Raw genomic sequence first — 19,967 nt, 5'->3', positions numbered from 1 at the left:
TTATATTGCTTCATAAGTTTGGTTTATAAACCGTGATTTTGTCCCTTCAGCACCAAGAGCAGAGTCAGTAGCTTTGTTTCGACTTTTAACTGGCCATGACTATTTACCAAAACATCTTCACCGCTTAAGGATTGTCAAGAGTCCCAATTTTCCCCTTTGCAATTCAAACGAAGAAATGGACATTCGTCACCTGCACACTTGCACCCAGCTTTTCAGACATAGCCTGTGTGACCGTTATTGGGAAGCAAGAGAGCGTATCGCAGCTAAATATTTCACTCTATTGTTTCTGTATTGTTCCTTGTTCTGTGTATTGTATTTGTTTTTGCTATTTTGTTCTTTGTAACTTTTTCTTGCTGCTAGCCATTGGAAATAATACTTAAAAAAATATTGCTTCATAAAAAAAACAAGTTTGTATTGCATTCATAAGACCAGCTTATCATTTATGTGTTGGCTCTTCAAAGTAATTCTGTTTTACTTTTCAACTAAAAGGAATAATAAATGATTATAATAATATGTGAATTTCCAAGTATTCATCGGTGGTGCTCTTTTTTATTGGATACTTTATGTATCAACCCATATCTTTGACTTTCTGATTTTAAATTAGATATACTATGCTTTTTAAAAAGCATGAGCTTTGTGCAAGAAATAGATAAAAGTCGGAAACAACGTGTAAAAGCTTTAAAAGTTTAAAATGCAAACATGTTTCAGAGGCAATAGCCTCCTTCCTCAGTGCGAAGCAAGCAAATGGGATGGAACACGGTCATAGGAGAGTTTAAATACAAAAGGGGACCAATCAGATCTCAGTGAGTGCTGAGGCATTATTTGACATATCAGAATATGTAAATTTGAACCCATCAATTAAGATTGGAGAGATATGTGGAACCGCTAAGAGTCAGTGCAAAGATTATTTAAATTTTTGTGAACATTGTGAACGAAACTTAAGAAATTGCCTTGTCTGCCCTGGATTAGTGGGGCATCGATCCAACCACTTGATCAGTCGGGCAGCTATCATATTAATTGCCAATGTTAAATTGGATGCGTGGGACAGACAAGGCAATCACTTAAGTTTTGTTTAAAGGAACATGAAAACCGCTTTAAAAAACAGGAACTGAACAAATCTTTGATTGCCAAACATTGTTCGGACACAGGGCATCATTTTGTTCTTTCAGAGGCCAAGATTTTGCAGACCTATGAATGTAGGGGAATTAGATTTTCTGGAAGCCTTTTATGTTCACAAAAATTTAACTAATCTTTGCAATGAGTCTTTTTGCGGTTCTGCATTATCTCCATTTTTAATCGATGGGTTCAAATTTACATATTCTGATACGTCAAATCATGCCTCAACACTTGCTGAGATCTGATTGGTCCCCTTTTGTATTTAAACTCTCCCATGACTTTGTTCCATCCCATTTGCTTGCTTTGCACTGAGGAAGGAGGCTATTGCCTCTGAAACATGTTAGCATTTTAAGCTTTTAAATCTTTTATTTGTGCTTTTAAATGTTATTTCTGACTTTTATCTGTACTATGCATTTCTTTAAATCTATCGCACATTTATTTGATAGCTGGAGTTTTTCCAATTTATGAGCATAAAACAGCACTCCTATAAGCTGTGCTAGATATATTATTATTTCTTGATCACACAGGGTGCTGGTACTAGAAAAGGATCTGGACAGTGCAGATGTCACACTGGCTATACTGGTGATTTGTGTGAACAATGTAAAGTTGGGTACTATAATGAAACAACTAATGATGGTACTTGGCAGTGTGCAAAATGTGACAAATCTTGCAAAGCGCATTGTCGAGAAGCTGGACCTAAAGGTTGTGAAGTGTGTGCAGATGGTTATCACTATATAGTTGAATTTGGTTGCTTGGGTAAGTTTTCATTTTTCTGGATACAAAGTTTGTATAATCTTAGCTTAGTTTAATAAGTATTATCTACTGTTAGTATTTCCATGTCAAACATTTTGATGGAATTAAAATAGTGCAAACATTACAAGGTTACTTGTTATTTTAAGAATAATCTTTTTTTTTTAAGCATATATGTATAAGCAAACCGTTTGAGAATTCAATTTATAAATTGATTGCATTTTCATATGTCACTGTCAGAGATATTTTTAATGCTTTTTCAGGCATGAAAATATGCCTTACTACATGTGTCAAATGTATTTAAGTTTTACAATGCATGAAATACGCTTATAGAGGCATTAAAATATTTCTGGTCACAGTTTCTGTCTATTCTCATTAACTTCAGTTGTTTTTCTATTCAAAGCTATTCAGAAACTTTTTCATGGATCAGTTAGAGTAAGTCAAAAATTATTTTGATATTATCAAATAATAAAGTTCTTGATATAACAATTTAAAATATTAATTGGGACCTTCTAATATTTGGTGCAATATTTATTTAGTTAATATTTAGCTTATTTGCATTTTTATTATTTTTCACAGTTATTCAAGTGCATGTGGGCATTAAATTAGTTCATTTTCGTTTGCTCATTCAATCCCTTACTAAATCACTATGTATTCATTTATTAACTAATTAAAAAAAATTCTTTCATTTAATAATAAGATTATTTTTCTTCTGTTTTGAGATTTTTAAATATTAAAAATTTTGGACTGTCGTGGACGTGTATTATTTCTATTTAATTTTTTTATAGTATTCTTTTATATTTTTTATAAAACTATATTATTTATTATAGTACAATATACTACCGAATGTGCCATTGTGAACTCCTGGTCACTTTTTCCTCCTGCTGAAGTGTATTATTGTGCAGTTCTTTTGTAACTATTACACTCCGGAGTTCATTTTTTTTATTTAAAACTTTTATTAATCGATGCGTGGGTTATTCATATTATTTATACTACAATATGTACAGCTTTTTGAAATTACAAATCATCACTCAGCTCAGAGCCTGGCTATAAGAATACAGGTCGCTCTCTACTTCCAGCTTAGAAAATGTCTCTTATCATTTTCCCACGGATAGCCGGTTCCTTGGCATTTCCGGCCTGACCAAATCAGTTCCATGTGTTGGACACCTGTCCTATCTGGCCTTCATTATCGCACGTGCTACCTTGATCAGCTAAAGGGCTGACAATGACAATAGCTAGTATCTAATTAACAGAGAAAGGAAAGGAAAACAAATTATTAGAGAAAAGTCCTTAATTGAAGTCTGCCTTCTCACACAGTTTTTTTGAATTTGCAGTTTTTTCTAAAGCAGAAATTGCACCAAATGATTCTGCTCCAACCTTTTCTGTTGATTCCAGAAATCGCCGCAGCAGTTGCACTGCATTCTCAGCTTCTTTTATGGAAACTTTTTCAAACTCTTGTGGTTGCTCAATTCCTTCGTCAGAAACCTCTGCAGTTAAACTTGGAATAATTTCTTCATCTTTCATGTTCTGATCAAGGCATTGAATAAACCATTTTCTCACACATACCTCTACTTCAGGATAAGCAAATTTTCGAATTTTATTTATATTTTTTTTCAATCTCCTTGATCATTTTCGATAACTTGACGGTTTTTTATTGTAGAAAACGTACTGGTAGGGATTTTAAACTTAGCATCAATTTCAATTTTCTTCATCAGCATGTTTTCATCAACAAACTTCAAAATTTTAATTTTATCCTCAATTGATAACACATTCAATTTACGCTTTTCACCAGCCATTTTGCAGGAGTTAAAAATCAGACCGAAGAAGAACCCGTTTTCGCTGGAAAACTGGTCAACTACAAAAATTCGACCCCCAGTTGTCAAAGCATGGGCAGAGTTAAGGGGGGAATTAAGGAGGCTAAGTCCCCTTGACAACTCGTTAGCCCCCCTGAATGAAAAAGTGCAAACAAGTTTTATATAGGCTTCATTTTATACATTTTTGTTTTAAAAACTAATACTCTTTTAGCATTTCCAAACAGAGGAAGATGACTTAAAATTACCTTTCTGAACATTACCAAGGAAAACTTTAACATGTGTTATCAGGATTTATGTTTTTAACATTAAATGTGTATTGTTACACATGTTATATACATGTGTATAAGAATCAAAATTAATGAGATGCAATTCCATGCTGAATCATTTCTGTTTATTTAAATTCTTTTTCTTATTCCATTGAGAAGTTTTATGAAATAATGTCAATAATAGAAAATGATTACTATTTTTAAGCTTAAATTTTAAGCACGGTTTAAGCTGTGTTTTTTCTTTTTGAAAAAATTGAAAATTATCGTCTTTTTGGCTTTGATTATTGCCGAATATTTGGCCAAATCACTGTTTCTTGCATCACTATCTCCCACTCCATCCCAACTAGCATAAAGTCTCACCAATGATAACCCACAGCCTATAGTTAAGTTTTTTAGACTTATTCCTATAGCGTAAAGAATTCAGGAGAAGCCCCAACTCCCTTAAGCCACCAAACACAGCTTAAAATTGACTTCAATTTTGAAAAAAAAAATAATTTACAAGAGAACCGGATTCCCCTAACATTTTCAAAAGGTGCCTGAAATTGTACTTTCTAGTGTAACTTTTGAAATTTTCCCGAATCCCCCTCCACCTACTCACACTGACCCCTCTTCTCCTAACATCACCAAAGATTGATTACAACTGCGTTTTTAAGACATCAATTTTGAAAAATTTCCAAGAAGTATCGATAGTTCTAACACACCCTCCATCCTTCCTTTGATGTCACTAAGAATATCCTTCCTTAAAAGCAATAAATTTCACGCAAAATTTTAGTGTTAAAATTATCTTACTTTTTATAAGTTCACCCAATTTTTTTTCTTAAAAAACCTTGATATAAAACTTGAGGGAAGATAGACAATGGCAGAAGTTTCAATGTTCACAAATTTTAATCGTCCTACCAAACTTGCCATACACACATTCATTTAATCTTTTAATTTTTGCACTATTTTTTGGCTGGGAGCTTAGCAGGCCTGTCATTTCAAAGGTTTCCATGGGGTAGGGGGGGGGGGCTAATGGTACACACTCAATACAAATCATAGGAAGAAAACAACAAAATACATAAACAAATGTATGTTCAGTATGTTCATGATAGCCGGAGCAGGGGGGGGGGAATAATTAGCTCCCCCTGATTTCCCAAAAGAAGACCCTGGGCCTTAGCCCCCCTAGAGACAAAAGTCCAACTCTGCCCATGTGTCAAAGTGAGCACGTGTTCCAAACCACCATGTGTTCCAAACCAAGGAGAAAAAATCTCACCTTTAGAGAAAACAGACAAAAGACGTCAGCACCCCCCCTCACCATACCAACGCTCCCCTATTCTCTTACCCCAATCCTCTATTCTCATGCTTTCCAGAAAAAAAGGGTAAAGGGCTACTTGTTCTGCTGCAAAATTTTCCAAAGGAAAAAGCATCAATTAAACCTTGCTTCTGTGGCAAAAATTTTGACATAATGACGGTTTCAAAAAATAAATTTCGAGATAACAATAGCAAATACTTAAGAGTTTTGTGCATAATGCAGGGGAAATCTTTTTTTTCGAGATATCAAGGGTTTCGAGATAAGGAGGCTCGAGATATCGAGGTTTGACTGTATTGAAAACGGCACCTCGATTTTTCATGTTGTTTCCTAGAAGACATCTCTGTCTTCATAATGATGCACTTAGCAAAATGATTTTTAACACTCCAAGCCAAATACAGTGAAATTCAGATGTGAAGTAAATTTGTGAGAACCAACCACAATCCATTTTGCGTACATAAATTCTAAATAATTTTTTATATCAATAGTTTACTGTGGACTCCCTCTACATCTTAAAAAGTAGTCTAAGATATGACTTTTTCATACTCCTTTTTAAAAGTGAGAGCAGAATCTCCTACTTTGATGACCTCTCTACACAGGTATTCAAAATTTGGGGTCATAAAAAAGCGATTGTTTGGCAACGAGTTACTGCTATATTCTTCAGTGTGCTGATTTCAAATAAGGCATCCATTTTTCAATATCATGTATTGATTTTTCAAAAAATGGGTTTAAATATATGGGAAAACAGGCCTATTTACATATTCTGGGAGAAAGGTCTTTTCAAAAATCTAAGTTTATTGTTTGCAAACTATGTATCAAAGGATTGGAAATGACCTGCTAAGTATGTATTAATTTTTTAGTAATTAGAACAGTTACCATAGTTTAGTATAGCCTGGGTTTATGTGTATCGTTGATTATGCTCAGTTTTCCTTTTCCAAAATGGAAAGAGGTGTTTCGTGCCTTTTGATCTCTTCCTGAAGTTCTCTACACGAGGGTGATATAATTTATGTGAAACCCATGGCTTTTCCTGGTCACCAATGTTTGCATCCATGTATGCATAACATACTCCTTTCACAAAATCTGCTACATTTCTTTCATGTGCTTTCTCTACAGATTCTCCACAAATACAACAAAAGGAATCAAGAGATTTCAGAGAAGCCCTTGTTGCCAATCAGTATATATAATTCATTGGTTAAAACTTTCTACATGGAAATCATTAAATTATGTTCACTCATTTATTGCAGGAGAGACCCTGTGCAGATTTAACACCTTTTTAAAAATTGAGCTGTTCTGCTCAGAATTGTTTCATTGGTCAAAAAGTAGTTGAGCAAATCATTTCTAATCATACCTTAACTCTTATGAAATTCCTCTTTTGATAACAACAGAATTTTAATGAGAATATTTTACATATTCCCTGCACATATTAGGGCCATTCTCCAGAAAACCTAACTTTTGAACACAAATAATTTTTCAATTTCTAAACCTATTGTTTTCTTTTTTTTTTTTCATTATTACATGGAAGTGTTACCTACTAAAAGTAACCATAAACGATGACCCAGCTAAGTTCCTATTATTTTACTCATAAATAAAAAAAATATAAAATGCTTTGTTCACGGAAATAAAAAAAGTTTTTTTTTTAATGTTTAAAAACTGAGGCCAATTTAATATTAAAGTAGTAATTTTGTTGATTGTGCAAACAGTGAGCCATTTTAATGATTAGTGGGAATTTAATATTAAGCTATCTTAATTAAAGTACAGCTTAATTAGTAGTTATTGTTTTAGTTCAAATGTGTGTTAAAAATAGTATTTAGTAAATTTGAAAATATACTGGCAATTTATAATTATGGTTGAATGCCTAAGATTGATGTATTTAACCTCCATCATTTATTTTCACCTCACAAATAATGACATTGATATGGTCTGTCACGGAGGTGACGAATTTTCCATTAATATAGGCCTAATAGATAAATTTTTAGGGATTTTTTTTCTTTGTTGCTACAATCTGCACATTTTAAGCATATGAAAACATGTTCACTTCTTTTTTTTACATTAATTTACATCCCTGAAATTTGAGTTCACGGAGGTGAAAAGTCAGAATAACCACATTAAGTTTTTACAGCATAATCTATCTCCTTGTTTTTCGACAAAAATCTCACAACTTCAACTATGGCTGAAAATAAACAAAGGGTTTCCCTTGTATCATAGGAAATAAAATTTAATGTCCTTACTGCCACTTGTTAATGAGGAATGGCATTTTGTGTTTAGGTAACGGAGGTAAGAATTTGTGTGACATGACTCCTTGCCCTTCTAAAACGAACTAAAACACAATATTAAAAAATTAAATATACTTAAACAATTAGTATTTGAGACACTTGTGAAAGGAATAATAAATAAGTATATACTTTTAATTAAACAAGTTATTAAGCAACATAAACAGCCACACCAGGTGTGTGACATGCCACGGAGGTGAGAATTCACATGTTGTGTACCAAAAATATACTAAAATAAAAATTATTATTAAAAATTTGTAGTTAGGTTTAAATAGATATATTTTTGATGAAATTAAAAAGCATTGTTAAATGAATTGTTTCTTAAAGTTTTTTCTGTAAGAGGCTTGCGACAGAAAAGTTACACTTTTTGAAGAATAAAGACCCTTTAAAGCTTTTAAGGCAATTCTTTTGAAACGAAAATGTTTTGAGCACTTTAATTAACGAAAAATTGCTTCTGTTTTCAATATTTATGTCCCAGAGACAGATAAAGCTTCAGCTTCCTCTATAATGACGCTATTTGCTGATCTTTTCCTTAAGCATAACTCTATTTAATGGATGGGGCTACAAAAATCTAAATTTTTAATTTTGAAAAAAAATGGTGTGTGATGGAATTTGTGGACTCTTTTTCTGATATCAATGTCCAAAAATCTATCAGAATTAGCTATTGGTTCATAATCGTTTTTTGGTTGCAGGCCTGTACTATCATTAATGTGTTTTTTAAACTAATAAAGCAGTTTTAACTCAAACTTTCATGTCCATAGATGCATTCAAAGTTTATGATGTCATTTAAATTAATTAATAATGTAAAAAAAGAAGCTACAAGCTACTGCCCCATAGTTGGAGCTGAGGTAGAATTGTAAGCAAATACAGAGCAGTTCGTTGTGGTGTCTTGACACTAGTTTTATTTATACTCATTAGCTTTCTTGGAGTATCCATAACAGAGCTGAAGGCAAAAAATCTTCTTCACTCTGGTAGCTAACATTATTTATTATCTGTTCGAATACTTACTTGGTACATGAGTTTTTTTGCCTTCAGCTCTGTTTTAGCATTTCAGACTGATGTTAATAAGCATGAAACTGCAGTCTTTCAATGTTGTTACAAGCTGTTCAGTACTTGTTTGCAATTCTGCCTTAGCTCCTGCTATGGGAACGTAACTTGTAGCTTATTACCTTATCTTGTGTTTTCACTTATTTAGTTGAAGTAACACTTTATTTATAAACTGGTTGACTGAAATACCAGTGTAAAGATTTGCTCAGCTACTATGTGAAATTTTAGACATTCAACTCTGTTATGATTATTCCTTACTAATAATCGCTAATAAGTGTAAAACTTCATTCCCTTTGTGCTGTTATGAGAGTTGTGGTATTTGGTTGTGATATGAAATATTACTTAAGGAAATATCTAACATATCTCAATTACAATAAATGTGCTGATTATTCGCAGAACTGAGTGGTATCACCAACTTTAGTGAAAATCATGGAAAACCAGAAAGTCTAAAAGTGAGAGGCAATTTAGATAATATTTTGCTTATAAATTTGATTGTATTACTACATAAAACATATACAAACTGGAAATATGTACCTTACAGTGGAAATTATTTATACTTTATGTATTAAGAAACATAAAAGCAATAATAAAAAAGTGCTTACCATGAAGAAAGTACAAAAATAAAACAAAAACTACATACCTGAAATTTGCAAGCTTTTAAGAAAATCAGTCATTAGGTTTTGCTTTTTGCTGAGAAGATACTCTCTTGATTCTTGTCTGTACTTTTCTTAGCATCAGTTTGTTAGCCAACTGTGTATCGCCATCTTTTCTCCTTCATATCCTGCAGGAGTTGCTGTAAAACTCTTTTCAACATGAAAAATGAAAAATATTTTGTAATATTTTTCTAATTAAGTGGAGTTGTTTCTTTGTTTCTGTTCCCTTGAGATCGTTAATTAACAATCAATTCAGACAATACGCTTTTAGATAATGAGGAGTTAACTGTATATTTCTAAAATGCTTTCTTCCTCAAAAGTGAATTAAAAATCTATTAAGAAACTGCAAATTCATTTTTAGTAAAGTATTTTCCCTTTGAATGTTTTAATTTTTTTTTATATAGATGACAACGAGTGCTATGAATTAAGTGAACTGGCCTGCAAACATGGTACATTTTGTGTAAATACAATTGGATCTTATCGTTGTGTTGGTAAGTTTGCTGCAAGCTGCAAAATTTTCTCAAGATTTTAAAAGCTCAAAGAATTGTTAAATAATAACTGAGATTTCTATTGCTTGTTAATTTTCTCAAAAGAATCACTTCAGTTGCTTTTAATTTTAAATTCTTCCTAATACAGGATGTTACAATGTTTGTCTGAAAAATAATGAACCAAATGTATCTTTATTAAAAATTTCAATGAAACCTGTAAAGATTAAAAGTTGATTTTACACATTTATTTATTGTTTAATAATTGCTTGTACTCTCTAAGAGCTAGGAGATAATTGAGCAAGCAATTCTCCACCATCAATTTGGTAGATAGTCTCAAGTTAACAATTTTACTTTCCAGACACTACATTTATTCACACATGCTGTACACACACACAAAAAGTATTTGTCCTAAACTGTCTTTTCTACCTTTTGTTCTGATAGTTCTGACTTTTTCAAAAATTGACTTTATTTCTCATTTAACTAAAATATACTAGCGCCTGTCCTGCCCCAAAATACTTTTATTACTCAAAAAAAGTAAGGAGCAGTAGGTCAGGGCTTAGTTCCATGACAGCATTGATTTCCGATTCTGACAAAGTTATTTTTTCTCACTCCAAACAATCCTACTGTCTTTGCTGCACAAACGTTTACTTTGTTTTGTCAAGTCCCAAAACAAAGGTTCAAGGTTTTTGGAGTTGGAAGGAAAACTATTAATGCTAATTTGTGATTGTGGAATGCTTGTACATTTCACTTAAATTTTTAACCATCCATTATAGAAATAAAACAAGAAATGAACTTTTAATTACAATTTAAATTAATCCATTCACTTGAAATTTCTTTCTTATTAACAAATCAATAATTTTCACGCACTTTGAGCCCATTTTACATGGGCACTTGTGCCAGTGTAATTTGATTATTATCAGTTAAATATTTTAACAATATTTTGCCTCTCTTTTTTTGCTGCAATAAATTGATGAAATCTGGTACTTTCCATTCCACATCACCTTTTGTGTTGCACAATTAACACTTCATTTCAATGAGTACGTTTATTTAACAAACTCATTTTAAAAAAGAAAGCAGTTGATTTTTGAGTTGCAATAACACTGTTGCGTGCTGTAATTGCTTAGTTGAGAAACTTTGGCTTAGCATTTTTGTCACTTTAGGTATGTTTTTTATGCTGCAACAATGAAAATTTGCTTATTTTGAATGTGAAGTTTGGTTTAGCACTAGAAAGACCGCGTTTTTGTATACCTACAAAGACTAGCAGCGGTCATTCTGACTGCCATACTTAAAAGATTGGAAGTTTCATCTTTTCAGGATTTTTAATCATAGAAAAGATTTGCTTCAATATATCAGAAATTGATTTAACATTTTAATCATAATAAAGTCTGCAAATCAGTCTCAGGGAGTTCTTTTTTTTTAATTTTACATTTGATCAAGTGAAATAATACACATGAGAAAGAGTAAATTTGTGCAAAAAAAGAGGAACTTTTCCTATCATGTAAAAACTAACAAGCATTTTCAACCATGCATGTGTTTGTCTTCAAAATTACCTAAATATTGCAACATATCGTACATTACTATCTTTTACTGTATTTAGAAATACTTATCATTATCACTTTGCCTGTATCAGCCATAAACAGTTTTTTGCAATTTGAACAAATGTTCGTAGATTTATTTCCGCATTGTTCCATTTGACACTGTTTTAACCATTTTCTTGAGGTAGAGTCTTTATCATATGTAGCAAAATTGATCAATGGAGGTGACTTGGAGAAAATAAAGTGTTTTGTTTTTGAATGTTTCTCTTTTTTTTTGGCTTAGGACCCTTTTCTCTTTTTCTTTTACTGGTTTCTATATCTTGTGCATTGGTTTTTATTAGCAAGGTTTCTTCTGATTCTGACCCTGAAAAACAGTCTTTTTTCTACAAATCTAGGTTCCGAAAAATGTTTTCAACAAAAGAGCAAGTTATTTTCATCGCTAGGAATATATTCCTCTTCAGACTGTTCACATGAGCCAGAATATATTTTAGATAAATCTGCAACAATTTCAGGAATTCATGTGTTGATAAGCTTGTCAATGAATCCTATATTCAAGTTCTACTGCTAAAAAATGTTTGTGTGGATATGAAGTGACTGAGCCCTTCAATATCACCGAAGGGAAAAAAAAGGTCAATGCTTTTAGCAAATCACATGTTTTGGTGTACAAAATAATTCCAGCACAAATTTTTATAATCCACCTGTTTATATCTTCTTCTTTTCAGACCCAAAATAATGTCACGTGTCCAGGCACATGTTTTTTCAAATTTACCTTTATCAATATCTTCTCCTGTACAGATAGCAGAAAAATGAAACCATATGACCAGCAGGTGTTTCACATTTTCCTAACAGTTCAAATAATTAAAGCTGACCAGCAGGTGCTACTCAAGACCAAAAGAACATTACTCACCCTGACAACTAAAAACAGTCCATCTAACACACATATGATAAAAGAAAAAAGAAGAAAACGGATGCATAAAGAAAGAGGTTCATTTAGCAGTCAAAATGACCGTAGTCAGTCTTTCTTGGTATAAGCATTTATAGTACCTATAACCATAGGCCTAAATAAATGAATTTTACTGTTGTAAGATCTTGATTAATAGTTACAAAAAGTCAATGAAGGAAAAAAGTTTGAAAATTAAATGCAGCAAATATGAGCATTTGAAAATCGTTTGCGGTCAAAATGACTGCTTTCGTCTTTCTAGTGTTAAAAAATTGCACTTATATCTTGAAAATCTTTCTTGTATGCTAATTTCAAAATCCCTGAAATGAGATGCTGGAAGAATTCATCTCTTTAATTGAAAATTTTCTTTATTCAAAAGTTATTTACTGTTAAAAGTTAAAATATTGATACATTTTTGAGTTTTAATCTTGTTTTTCAAGAGATGATTGTTTTAGCAACAATTAAAAATTTGATTAAATTTGTCATTGAAGCAAAGAGCTGTGTTTTGTTACAATCTGCACACTTGCCCCTTGATGAAATGTAACATTAGAATTATCACGGTCTTTGTATACCTAGAAATATGGTGGGGGAAATTTTAACGCTTGAGAAGAAATCTGTATAGTTCCCTACATAATGTTGTACATTTGTAAAAGTTAGTTAAAAGTAACTATATTTAGGATAAATGCAGTTTAATTAAAGGATGCAGAGATTTTAAGGATGTATTTCAAAAGCCCTCAAAATAACCAGCATTGTTTAATTTGCATTTCAGAAACTAGCAACTAATGCTCTTTTTTATGTACGAAAACATTATAAATGCTTCAAGTTCTTGTAATACTATATTCTGTGGCATTTTTTAGGTTCTGCTCTGTTTCATCATCAGTAAATGTATTTGTATTTCTTTTTTTCTCTCTCAAAAGGGTCAAAATGATACCTGCCCACACTTTTAATTTAGGCTTTAAAAAATCAATATTCTTGAAAACTTTATATTGTTAAACAGCATGGTTTATTAGGAAATGTCATGGAAAGATTAAACTTTTTATGAACATACTAGCAGTTCCCCCATGGCGATGCCTGTGCTAAGAAGTTAATGGAAGTCCATTGAACAAAACAAATCCACTTCCCCCTGCCCTTTCTGATGTGAAATGATCATTTTTCTTCAACTAAAATGGGTACACACCTTTTCAAAAGAACATTTAAGTCTCTTTGGAATTTAAAACTATTCGCCAAAACACATAAAAAACTTAACAGTAGTTTTAAAACCCAAAATAATCCTTTAACTACATAGTTCATTGCTTAACGTGCCATGCAACCACGCTACCGTACCCTTGCTCTTTAGCAATTGAAGCGGCTTCTCCCCCCTGCAATTTAAAGTGTTTTGCCGAATAAACAATGCTGTGATAAAAATGTTATAAAGAGCAATCACAATTGAATAATACAACAAGTCAAATTATTTACTTAGATAAGTCAAATTATTTACTTAGATAATCTTCAGCTATGAGAGCGAAAATAAACGTTGAAGAAATAAGGAAAACAAAACTCAATAGAAAATCCCTACAAAATCAAATTATGTACTTGGAACATCGAAAAAAAAAAAAAAAAACCGCATTTAAAAATCTGTTTGCTGATCACAACAGCATACCATGGGCATGGTTTCTCTCAGCTATCAACACTGTCGTCCAGCGCCCTCTCGAAGAGTTATCTTACCCCACCATCTATTAAGAGTTCATAAAACTAAACTTGACCCACCATCTATTAGGAATTCATTGAACTGAACAATTAATTTAACATTGATTTTGCAATTACAAATATTTTGGTCAATCTGATTAAAAAAAAAGAAGCTTATAGCCTTCCTCAATAAATGGACTATTCAACACAAAAATAATTTCTAAATTCGAACCAGTAGTTCCTGAGATTAGTGCATTCAAACAAACTCTTCCTTATTATGGTATTATATTATTATAGATATTAATTATTATATTATTATAGATACATTATATTATTATAGATATTAATTTTCCCATTTTCATAAAAATTTTAATTGCTGCTGCACTCCTATTGGTCATAGCGTGATGTTATATAACCTATAGCCTTCCTCAATGAATGGAATATTCAACACATAAAAATTTTTTCAATTCGAACCAGTAGTTCTTGAGATTAGCGCATTCAAACAAACAAATTCTTCTTTTATTATTAGTTAATAATTAATAAGAAAAATAAGACAATGAGACGTTATATATATTTTTTTCAAATCATTTTTAACATCGTTTAGCATTTCCTCTGAAAAGTACCCTGAAGATTTGTCTCATGACTGATTCGAACCTACGTCCACTGGATCGCGAAGCCTGCACTTTCAGGTCGAGCCACCATGGCTACGCGTATCCTGCGTTCCATGCATTATATATTATGGCATAAATTTTCCAGTTTTCATAGCAATTTTATTGCTGCTCCACTCCTATTAGTCATAGCATGATGTTATATAACCTATAGCCATCCTCAGTGAATGAACTATTCAGCACAAAAATACTTCTTTAATTTGAACCAGTAGTTACTGTGATTAGCGCATTCAACCAAACTTTACAGCTTTATATTATTAGGAGGAGTTAGCAAAAAAAGTGTACTTTTGGTCTAAATGAACCATCCCGTAGTTCTAGTGTTAACACATTTCAAATGATACTCCCTCTAACAATATTTTCCCTTAAACCAAATAAAAATTTTGTACATTGCATAATGCAGCAAAGTATAAACAAAAATTGACATTAAATAAGTAAATAAATAAATGAATATAAATAAAATTCAAATGGATAAAAAAAACTTCCTTTCCTCTTAGAAGTCTGATATTGCGATTTTATAATATGTTTAAAAGAAATACTGCTAAATTGATCCATGGTGTCCTATCTACCACTGGTTATAAAAGTTGTGTGCTCCAAGTTAAAGTATGCAGTATTTATTTTGTTCACTAAGTCATATCGGTTTTCTTTCTTCACTTATTTACAGTGGTTAGATGCATCAGTCATTTAAAATGAGCAGCTGTGTTTTTATGCTGTAATTATTTTAATTAAAAAATATTGTTATTTTTTTATACTTATTAAACTTTTGTATTTAGAATGTGATAAGGCCTGCAATGGTTGCTCTGGTGATGGTCCTGATATGTGTGAGACATGTGCTGAGGGCTATGTTTTTCAAGAGCCATTATGTATTGGTATGTACAGTGTTCTAAAATTTGGTTATTTTGATATCCAGCTTTGAAAATTTAAATTTTGAATTGTAATTATGTTTATTAATGGTAATAGTTCAATCAAAAATAGCATTGATTCACCTCAAAATTTGCTATGAATTCTTTTGTGAAGATGTTATATAAATTGTTAGAGTATGCATCAGTGGGATTTTACTCTTAATTGAGGTTATCTGGCTCAATCGGCTCATATTTCCTATTGCTCCTGTCTATTACTCTAAGTGTTCTAATAACCAACAGATCATTTCAAAAGAAATTAATGTCCTTGCTTATGTTGTTGGTGAAGCACCTGCAGATGATGCATGGCTGGTATAAACACATGCACTAAAGTGGGTCGATTGTAACTTTTTTTAAAAATCAAATTCACCTGTGGTGGGAAAAGTTGTGTATTGTCATCAAATTTTCGTGTAAACATTTTTTTTTTCTTTTAGGAAATCAAAATATATTTAGATCCCCTGCCAGCCCCTTGAAAATTTGTAAAATATAAAAATTGACATTAAAATTTTTTTTAACTTCTTATGTATATATTTTTTGATCGCCAGTGGTGGGAAAAGTTGTGGTTTGGCAGTTAATATTTGTGCGAAAAAAATTTTGGTTATAAAACTGTATTTAGAGCCCCGACTAGGCTATTGAATTTTCGCCTAATAGGTAAAAATTTACATTTATTTCCTATTTTTTAACTTTCTTACACATAATTTTTCAAAAGCCTCTATGGTGAAAATGGTTGCCCAATAATATTTTTGCTTATGAAAAAGAATATGTTTGACATACAATATTTAAGCCCTACATCTCATCTAAGGTTCGGCTGCTTTTGGATCCTCTGAATTAGTTAATTCTATTTTTATTTGCTCGATTTCAAAAAAAGGTCTGACCCCCAGTAATAGACGCAGACAATTCTGATGATATCCAGTAACAGATAGAGTGAGGAAAGAATGAGTAATGGATATAATTCCTCTTTTCTCTTCAAAATGTGCAAAAGTTCTTTATTTTTAGATCTAAATTAGAGCAGACTTCATGGTGGTTGCTCATAACCTTCTACCACTGCTTTGTAAATACCAACTGGCACATAAAATTCACTCTGATAACACTAGATGGTTGCACCATATTCTAAGGTCATAGCAACATCAGTTTTATCCCCCTAAAATTCGTATTATTAAAATCCAAATTTACTACTGTCTGTTACTGATGCCGTTATTCTACTGCTCTTTAATGTATGCCCTGGTGGCTAGTTACCTCTTACTTTTCTCTGGAATGGTGTAAACTTGTTTTTCCGGAAAAAACATTGAAACATGATTCTTATTTTTCTTAAAAATGCTGAATCTGTTGGTGGAGGGGAGGGGGGGGGGGGGCTAATTTTGTGCAAATTTCCCGCTTTTGAGATATACATGATAGAAATGTAATGTATAATAGTATATTTCAATGCCATAAGTCTTGGGGTGTCGCACAGGATGCGGAAATTATTCATGAAAGGGTGCAAATTCAATTTAAGTTTCAATGGAAAACAACAACAATCACGCCCACCCAAATGTAAATAACCAACATTTAATATTCAATTTCTAGTATTCAAGTTATGATAGGATTTTGGCTTTTAATGAAGTTCAAAGTCTTCTATTGCCATATTTGACAACAATGGTTGTGGTATCAGCTTACACTTGAGACAATCAAAAAGTTCAGGATAATCTGTGTTTCGAAAATAATCAATGAAAGCTTTAAGAATCTAACGTGACGTACTACTGGCGGCTCATTTCAGACCTTTAGTATTCTCCTTTAGCCTAATTATTGAATGTGCTGTGTGTAGTCCAATATCATCACCACATCATAATCTCTGGATGACAAAAGAAGAGTTAATATTAATGACAGGATCAAGGATTTCTTTTAATGTTATTCGGTAAATATCTTGTTGTTTGAATGACCTTTAGTATTTGTTTCAGACCGTCTTTCATGGTGTTATGCATCTTAATATCAAACCAAAAAGGAGCGTAGGTCTTTAATGCAATTTTTCCAGTATCTGCATTACACTTGTAGGAATGATTCAGGAAACATAAAGACCCAACACCCAGTTAGCACGGTTGGGAATAACTGAGGAGTCTGGGATTCCTAACAGTTAATTTTGGATCACTTGTTGAAATGTTTCTGTGCCTGGGGTATAGAAATTTCAATGAAAGTTTGCAGGCTTGAAAACCTAGATGGGTTTATTAAGTAGACATTATTCAGATCAAGATCTTTCATGAAAAATGATACTACGTCACAACTTAAAGATCTTCAATGGAAAAATCACGCACAAATTGGGTAAAGTGTGTGTGTGGGGGGGGGGGGGACTTGACTTGCTGCTACCTCCACGTGGTGAGTTCTGAGTCATTTTAACATAAGGGTAAAGCATTAAAACGTATGTTCAGTATTCATTGAAAGCCAATGCCCTGCCATAACTTGAATATTTGATAACATACTCAAGCAATAGAGAGATGAGAAAAACTTGTGACAGAGAGGCTGAAGACATGGAAAAATTTGCAATGATGGGCCTGCATGTGGTGAGTCCTGAGTCATTACAGCACAAAAAAATGTATGTAAAACATTAAAAGGAATGTTTAATAGTATATTTTTGTAGCTTTATGTCAGCTTAAGAATTTTTGAAATAACGTAACTTTTACTTTAAAAAGGGTATTTTGACGCGTTTTGCATGAATTCAAATGATCAACAATGTGCCCCCAAGTTTTTCTATACATTTCAGTAACTACAAAGTGTATTTTTCATTCTATTAGAAATGAAGTAAATTATGTTTTGAAAAAATAATATTAGTCTTTGAAAATTGCCAATTTTTTCTATTTTATCTAAACTTAGGGCTCTTGCATGATTTCAAAAATAATTTATAAATTTTTAATCTTTTTCCCGTTATTAGGATGCCAATGAGCAAGTTTTTGGCGCTATTAGAAATTGATTAGAAAAATAAGTGTTTTTCGACCCACCCTAGTGTGCATACGTGCATTTTTAAATTTTAATGTTAAAAAATAAATGGGAATATACATACTTTTCTCCGTAATATTTCTGTATATTAACATTTATTCCCATCTATTTATATCTTCACAGAAAACAAAACTTGGCGGCGATCCATTCACATCGAAGTGGCAAGATATGCAACATATTTAGGACTTTGCATTGCTACCTGCATTATTTTTCGACGTAGTATGTTTTTAGCGAGCATCATTGGAGTATTTGTAGCTGTATATATTGGACTCTCAGAGTATACTGTGGGTGAATGGGATAAAAGATCACTAGTAAAATCTGTAAAATCATTAGCATTTTTATGATGCTTAAACTTTTTGCATTAAAGAAATCTTTAATTGCTGTAACTTATTGTGGAACTGAACAAATGTTGTAAGATTTTTTGTTTTGTACTTTTATACTTCTAAGTTTTATCAATTTTTATGAATTCTCACATTTTAAAGAAACATTTAATACCCTGTAAGATTTGTGTTATTACTACTCTATGCGAGAACTCATTAGACTAGAGCATCCGATAAAACAAAGTTATTTTTAGCAAGCAAGTAGTGTGCAGTGTTACTCTCTCCTGCTAGCCATTTTCCCCAAATTTCCTTGCTCATTTAAATTGGTAGCATTAAAGAGAAGCTATCACTGCAAAAATAATGATTGTGTTATGTACCCAAAGCTTTTATCAATTTTGCAGTGATAAAAGTTTAGGACCAATATAATATTATTTTAATAAATACTTGTTAATTGCTTTTCACAGGTGAAAGGGGGGAAATCTATTTGAACAAATGTGATCAAAATTGACTACTTTATCATGACAATGCATTTGTCCATTTGAGTTTCTTACCCCTTGCTTGGACTCACCAATTAACTTGCTTAACCTAGATCTCTAAAGCAACTGATTCTTCAAGCATTTAAAACAGAAAAATTCGAAGTGTTTCAAGACCTAGAAGAAGTTTTAAAAAAATGCCTGGAGTCTTGATATTATATATCATTAGACTATAGAAGTTTTGAACAGTAGCACAAAGCCATTTGGAGAAGTATATCATCTAATTAAAATTACTTCAATGGGTATGGCTGTTATGAAGTTATTACCTTAAAGGAAATTTTTGGTTTTAAAGCTTTTTTTGTGAGATACTAAGCTTTCTTACATACTTTTGTTTATTATTTTATGTTTTGGGAAAGTAGGCTAGAAAAATGTTGGTTAACCTCATGTACAGTGAAAAATTATTTAGAAAGTTCAATTGTGGTTAATATAGACTGGATGACCTGAGTGAAGTATCCATATGGTATATTGTCTGAAATACTAGACTGAATTATTCATAAACTAATTAAGATAATGACTTAAAAATGCATAAGCTATTATACACAGTGCAGTCAAAAAGTTCCTGGACTGGTCACAACAAGCAAATTGAAAATACTTACATTTACTATTCAGTGTAATTTATTGGATATACCATGCCTTGCGTTCAATCTTCGAGTTGAACTGAACCATTGCTTCTGTCACTCATCTGGTCTGTGCTAATTTTATATTAGCTACCAGTTTGTTTGGCACTCTTGGCTTCCTTAAGAGGTTTTCCATC

At 32.0% G+C, this 19,967-nt stretch overlaps 1 protein-coding gene across 2 annotated transcripts in view; it reads left to right on the top strand.

Moving 5' to 3' along the window:
• Positions 1–18,704, top strand: part of LOC129231550 (cysteine-rich with EGF-like domain protein 2) — a 63,838-nt gene extending 45,134 nt beyond the window's left edge. For both annotated transcript variants that reach the window (XM_054865903.1, XM_054865904.1), the window contains exons 7-10: positions 1,644–1,872; positions 9,609–9,695; positions 15,271–15,366; positions 18,484–18,704. In XM_054865903.1, the coding sequence (XP_054721878.1) occupies positions 1,644–1,872; positions 9,609–9,695; positions 15,271–15,366; positions 18,484–18,704 (633 nt within the window). The remainder of the gene's footprint in view (positions 1–1,643; positions 1,873–9,608; positions 9,696–15,270; positions 15,367–18,483) is intronic.
• Positions 18,705–19,967: the final 1,263 nt, after the last annotated feature.

This window comes from Uloborus diversus, chromosome 10 (genome assembly GCF_026930045.1).
Source record: "Uloborus diversus isolate 005 chromosome 10, Udiv.v.3.1, whole genome shotgun sequence".
Taxonomy (NCBI): Eukaryota; Metazoa; Arthropoda; class Arachnida; order Araneae; family Uloboridae; genus Uloborus; species Uloborus diversus.
The sequence above is the reverse complement of the archived record's forward strand: the minus strand, read 5'-3'. Positions and strand labels throughout refer to the sequence as shown.